We start from the raw sequence: 6091 nt of genomic DNA on the forward strand, positions 1-6091 counted from the left end.
TTTGCGGCGGGCGCCAGTCGCTCGCCTCTCTGCCACCAGGTGGCGCCAGAGGCACGTCGTCTTCGCCGGCCCGCGGGGCCCGGGGACAGTGCTGCCCGGAGTCTCCGAGCCCCGGATCCTGGGTCCCTTCTCCTCCCCTTGGGTCTCGAATCTAGGCCCTCATCTAGAGGCAAAGTCCTCATGCACACACACCCTCCGCCCTGTCCCCAGGTGATGTCAAGGCCTTTGAAGTGAGCTTGGGAGCTAAATAACCGAGTTGGAAAAAAAAAAAAGGGGTGGCATTTTATTATTTGTAACTCGCTGGCAGTTTGGTTTTCTATCCCCCCACCCCCGCCACTTTCTCGAGAAAACGCATTAAACTCATCCTTGAACGGAAATCCGAGAAGGAAACCCTAAGGTGTTTTCAGTGAGAATAAAAGAAGGGCATCTGCTTAGGTGTCTGGAAGTGGGCCGGGGGGTGAGGCAAGACAGAAAGACATCACGGTGTGAATATAGCCAAGTACTCCATTTATTAACAAAATAAGTCTTACCAAGGGAGAGCTCTATTCATCTCAAACAGGCCCGCAGCCCCCTGCGTCACGCCCAGAGGGTGGGAGGGAGGGGGTGGGGAGAAGACCCTGGGCCGAGTCTTCCATCCCAGTAACTGAGGGAGCCCACGGCCAACTCTGGGGACTCTTGGGTCAGGCCTGGGAAGGGGTGCGGGCTCTGCTGTGATCCGTGTGCTCCCTGACTCCCCTCCCACACCCCCCAACGGTGCTAAAAGGGCTATATTGCCAGCTGATACTGCCACTGGTCTGCTTTGGAAGGATCTAGCAAGAATCACCGACCCAGCCCCCATCGCCAGGACAGGGACCCCTGCCCCAATTATCAGAGAAGAACAATGACTATAAAAGCACTTCGCAAACTATAAAGAGCAAAGTTTCATGCCAGCAGGGCCTTCTAGGACTTTTACTTGAATGAGATGAGCCCTGCCAGCCCCCCGCCCCCAGCAGGCGGTGCGACCACCCCCGGGTGTTTGGGGCCTTTCAGAGTCTGGAAAGGGGAAAGGCTATTGGAAGACTCTCCAGCCACTGACTCGCGCTCAGAGCAAGATAGGGGGGCAAGGTTCTAATTTGGGGACCAGGGCGCAGACCGACGAGCCCAGAGGGGAGAGAGTGGCAAGGGAGTGGTCACAGGGCAGAGTCCTGGGTCCACAGAGCTCAAGACCTCCAGCCCCCACGGTCGCTCCCAACACCCCCGAATGTGTCACAAAAAAAATACCTCCTCTCTGGTTACTTGTACAAAGGAAAAAAAAAATCCAACAACAAATCAGAACCTCGAATGGACGGAAAGAAGGAATGAAGGGCAGAGGGGCGGGGCGGGGCGGAGGAAACGTAGTTTGAACGTTAGGAAGCATGCAAGCAAGTCACTCCGGAGGGAAAGCAAAAAGAAGCTCCCACGCTCCCCCCTCCTCCGGATAAAACCAAACCAATCAAAAAAAAAAAAAAAACGGCAAACTTACATCTAAGAAAAAATAAAACAGAAAAGAAAGGCAGAGGGGGGCGGGGGGCATGTAGTTACTGGTGTGATTAATATTATTATTCGGGGAGGGGAGGGCGAACAGACTCTTTGCATACCATTGACTCGTGTGGGTCGTTAATGCACTTATATTCCCAGCTTGTAAGCTAACATTATAGTAAATAAATACACAGTCCGGTGGGAGGGGAGGGATCTGGGCGGTGGGAGGGAGTTCCGGCGGCGGGGGGCTGCAGCGGCGGGCGGGGCGGGAGGGCGCAGGGAGGAGGCAGGGCTGTGGTTACTGGTACCCGAGCGCCGAGGCGGAGGCCAATCTCTGTCCGTACAGCGCGTACGGTGAGTAGTAGGGTCCGGCTGTGGGCAGCGACGGCACGGCCAGGCCCCCGGCTGTGGACAAGTGGCTCTTGCCGTACGGGTGGTACCGGCTTAGCCCCAAAGTGTGTGGACTCCTCAAGGACAGCGACCCCGGGCTGCCGGGGGCGGCGGGCGGGGGCAGGTGCAGGTGGCAGGAGGCGGCGGCCGCGGCGGCGCTGCCCAGGCCCGAGGCCCCCGGGTAGGCGGCCAGAAGTTTCTCGGCGCCGGGCAGGGCCGTGTGAGTCCGCAGGTGGCTGAGCAGCTCCTCCGACGTGGCGAAGCGCTTGTCGCACGGCCCGCTGGCCGCCACCCAGTTGCAGCTGTGCGGCAGCGGTTCATTCTGCAGCATGAAGCCGTAGGTGTAGAGCGGGTGGCCGGGGAGCGCCGCCTGGGCGGCGCTGGACGAGAGCGCGGCCGGCTGCAGCGGGTGCCCCGGGTACACCAGCGGGTAGCCCCCAGCCTTCAGGCCGGGCCCGGCCGGGTCGTGCGCGCTGCACGTGGAGCAGCCCGAGCCGCCGAGGTGCGAGGCGCCGTGGTAACCTCCCAGGCAGTAGGGGTCTCGGCATAATCCCTGCAGGAAGGACGGCGGGGAGGCCCCGGTGAGTGGGCTGGAGCTGGGGGGCTTGCCCGGCGGCAGGCCCAGGCCCCCCGACAGCTGGCCTCCCACGAGGCCAGACTTGCTGGGATCCAGGCCAGGCACGAACTGAGACGGGTAGCCGGCGTAGGCGCCCACGATGGAGCCGTGGTAGCCGATGCTGGACGGAGGCAGAGGGAACACCGAGTGGCCCGGCTTGTAGGGCGACACCGGCGCCACGTGGCCGGCTCCCACCAACGCGGAGGGCGGCTCCGACTTGCGCCCGGAGGCCCCGGACTCGCCGCCGCCGCCGCCGTGCGCGCCGGGGTCCCCGCTGCTGCCGCGGCTCACGGCCGCCGGCTCCGGGCTGGGCTTGGACTCCTGGTCTTTCTTGTCCAGCTCCCCGCTGGCCCCGGTCTTGCAGTCAGAGTGGTGCGGGGAGCCGCCCCGGGAACCGCCAGGGGAGGACGAGGACGACGAAGCGGAGACCGGCGCTCCATGCGGGGGGAAGGGCGTGCAGGCGGCGCTGGGCACCCTGAAGCCCGCCTTGTCTCCCGGGGACAAGGAGGAGGAGCTGGAGGAGCTGGAGGACACGGAAGAGGAGCCGCTGTCCTTGCGGGAGTCACCGCCCCCGGAGCCCTTGGAGTAGGGCTTGAAGCTGGACTTGTCCTCGGCCGTGGAGTCCCCCAGCTGCTTGAGTGCCGCAGAGGCCGAGGCGGCGCCCGAGGCCGAGCGGCCGGGATCCTTCTCCGCTCCCAGCCCGTTGGCCGCCGCTACCGAGTTGAGCTTGGACGAGGGCGGCGGGTCCGGCTTGCCGATCTGAGAACAAGTCTGGGCCAGCAACGCCAAAGGACTCTTCTTGGCGTCCAGCTGTGGGAGACAGCGGCAAGGGGAGGGAGAAGGGGGTGAGACCAGGGACCCACGGAGCGGCCGCGGGGTGGGGGGATCGCCTGGGGGGCAGGGTGGGTGCGATGGGAAAGGAGGGCCTTGGGGACGTGGGCTGCGAGCGCGGGGGCTGGGCGCAACTGCGCTTACACTGCGAGTCGGTAGTGGTGGGATCCCTCGCTGCCCCGGGTCCCGGAGGGCGCCGCAGGCCCTGGGGAACGGGCCGTGGAAGGCGTCCGCCGAAGGCCACCCCGAGGGAAGGTGACTTCTCTGGAGTCGGGGCTGGGGGAGGGGCCGTGACTCGCCCCCTGCTCTCTCATCTCCTCCTCCTCTCTAGGCCCGGGTTAAAAACTTATGCCTTCAGTTTGGGGAACTTCGCTTGGGACGGGTTTCTGGCGGTGGCGCCGCGGGGTAGGAGCAGGGAGAAGCTGGTTCTTGAGCCTGGGCCGCCGAGGGCGCTCTCTTCGGAGTCCCCTTCCCTCCCGGGGAGGGCCCCCAGGGGAGCGGGAGGAAGGAGCCGGGGTCGGGAGTGCCCGGGCGTCGTGCGCTCCAACCGGATGGGGCAGAAGAGGAGTGGGACGGGGGAGGGGGTGGCAATCGGGCTTCAAAGAGAACAAACCCCGGTAGAGAGGTGGAGGTGGGGGTGGGGGGACCCGAAAAAAGCCCAGGAGACAGACTCTCTGGTCTGGGGACTGGGTGCCGAGGAGAAGTAAAGGGCCCAGTGGACACTCCGAGAGCAAATCCAATCCGAGAGAGGAAACGCGAAGCTCCGAAGGGCGAGCGTGGAAGAGGAACCTTCTCCCTCAGGGAGAAGCCCAGGGGGGAGAACCCAGTGGGCTCCGATCCCTCTGTATCTCCGTCCCTCCTCTCACTCCGTCGGCTAGTGGGGCCGGACCCGAGCGTCTCACCGAGCCGCGGGGCGCAGGGAGCCGGGCAGTGGTGGGCGGAATGGGGCGGGCGCTCGGCGGGCAGCGACCAGGGGACTGACCTCGATGGGGCTCACGGGCGTGGAGGACAGCGGCTGCAGGTACTCCGGGTGCAGGAGGTGGCCGGTGTGAGCGCTCAGCATCTTCAGGACCCGGATGGGGAGCCGGTTCGCCTGGCGCAGGGGGTCCGCCGGGGGCAAGAGGGACACCGCCGCCGGCCTCTTCCCGCCGCCGCCGCTGCCGCTGCCGCTGCTCTCGGGTGTCCTTGGGTTAGATCCAGCGGGCGAATCGCTCATTTGGAGGAGGCAGCGCCGCTGGGGGGGCGGGGAGGGCGGGGGCGCACCGGGGAGGCGAGCTCCCGGGGCGGGTGGGCTCGCTCCGCAGCGCCGAGCGCGGTGCAGCGGTCGCCGCGTCTCCACCCCTCCTCCTCCTCCTCCTCCTCCGCCGCCGCCGCCGCCGCCGCCACCGCTGGCCCCGGCGAGCAACACAAAAACCTTCGCCTTCCGCGAGCCGCACGTCAAATAGCCGCGATCGGCAGCCACACTTCAAAGGGATCGCCGCGCCCGCCCAATCGCCGATCTCGCCGGGACCCCGGGGCGGGGAGAGCGCCCGGCGCCGCCGGTGGGCGGGGAGAGCCTTAAAGGGGCCGCTCCCGCGAGCCGCCGCGCCGCGGCCTGGCCCCACCGCCGGCCTCCTCCCCGGCCCCTAACCGGGCCGGCCCGGGCGCCGGGGTCCCGGCGAGATCGGGGCTTCCCCGGAGACCCTGGGCTCTGCGCCCTGCCCTCCGCGGGCTTTCCTGTCGCTCTGCGCTCTCTCCCTTCGCACGGCTGGGGAGGGGTGGTGCTGGCCCGGGAAGCGGGGCAGATCACCCGCGGTCTGTGTGTCTCTGGGGTGGGGTGAATTGGGTGGGCTGGGGGGATGGGGTAGGAGCCCCCGGCGGCCGGCTCCGGGACTGCCAAGTCCCGGCCGCTCCCGGAGGCCGCCTGGGGGCGGGCCGCGCCTCCAGAAACCCAGCTCGGCTCGGGTCCTGCTCGGGTTTTCAGCTTCTTCCCCCCTGAATTGGCTTCCTCCCGGGTGTGCTCACTAGGAAGCGCCCGAACCTCGGAGGTAGCCACGGTTCTCGCGACGCGGCGAAACCCGCTCCAGCAACTTTGAGCCAGCTCTGTCCGCAGCCTGCAAGTTTGAGGACTCCCCTTCCGGGGTGAGATGGTCTCGATAAGGCGCGGTCCCCGCTTGTGGTGCGCGCCGCCGGGACGCGCCTGGCGCGCGGTGCCTGCGCACCGATTTATAGGTTCGATGCTTGGGTGTGTTCCGGGTTTCTTACGGCGAGCGGCACCGCGCCTGACTGCTGTTTCAGGGGTAGCGCGTGGGTAGGGACGTGGAGGGGTGTGCATCCTAGAAGAGGCGGGGTCTCTGTAAACGCTGCACGTCGGTGTCAGCTCCAAAGATGCGGCCCCTCCACGCCCCGCCCCTCCGTTTCTTCTAGAGGGGGACGAAGCCCCAGGTTTTCCCAGGGGAATTTCGGAATTAAAAACTTAAGTGTAAATAATAGTATCCCCCACTACCCTGTGTCCTTCCTCCCGTGCCTTTCGGATAAACTATGCATTGCCAGCTTCACACCCGGCAGAGATTTCACGTAGTCCCTGTCCTGGCGTTAGAGTTCCCCGTCCGCCGATCAGAGGGTGAAGTTGGCCCTTTGTACGCAGACCTTTGGGGAGACCCCTTTCCCGGTTCTCTCGGCGGCCAGTGGAGGCGCGCTGGTGTCACTGCCCCGCTCTGAGCACCCCTCTCCCAGCCCGCATCTGTCACTCGGATTGTCGGGCCTGTCACTCCGGGC

At 65.9% G+C, this 6091-nt stretch overlaps 1 protein-coding gene across 1 annotated transcript; it reads right to left on the reverse strand.

Moving 5' to 3' along the window:
* Window positions 1–490: 490 nt before the first annotated feature.
* Window positions 491–5564, reverse strand: ZNF703 (zinc finger protein 703). Its single transcript, XM_055416582.2, has 2 exons — window positions 4317–5564; window positions 491–3313 (listed from the first exon to the last, which is right to left on the reverse strand). The coding sequence occupies exons 1-2, from the start codon at window positions 4548–4550 to the stop codon at window positions 1796–1798; spliced, it is 1752 nt and encodes a 583-aa protein (XP_055272557.2). The 5' UTR covers window positions 4551–5564; the 3' UTR covers window positions 491–1795.
* Between the last annotated feature and the right edge of the window lie 527 nt (window positions 5565–6091).

The sequence above is a fragment of the Moschus berezovskii genome, chromosome 26 (assembly GCF_049115385.1).
Source record: "Moschus berezovskii isolate FMDL1 chromosome 26, NW_MosBer_1.0, whole genome shotgun sequence".
Classification (NCBI taxonomy): Eukaryota; Metazoa; Chordata; class Mammalia; order Artiodactyla; family Moschidae; genus Moschus; species Moschus berezovskii.

Excerpts from the sequence above, each read along its gene's own strand:
- ZNF703 (XM_055416582.2), bottom strand. The coding sequence starts at position 4,550 with ATGAGCGATTCGCCCGCTGGATCTAACCCAAGGACACCCGAGAGCAGC. Across the intron at positions 3,314-4,316 it reads CGCCCGTGAGCCCCATCGAG|CTGGACGCCAAGAAGAGTCC; the intron begins GTCAGTCCCCTG and ends TGTCTCCCACAG.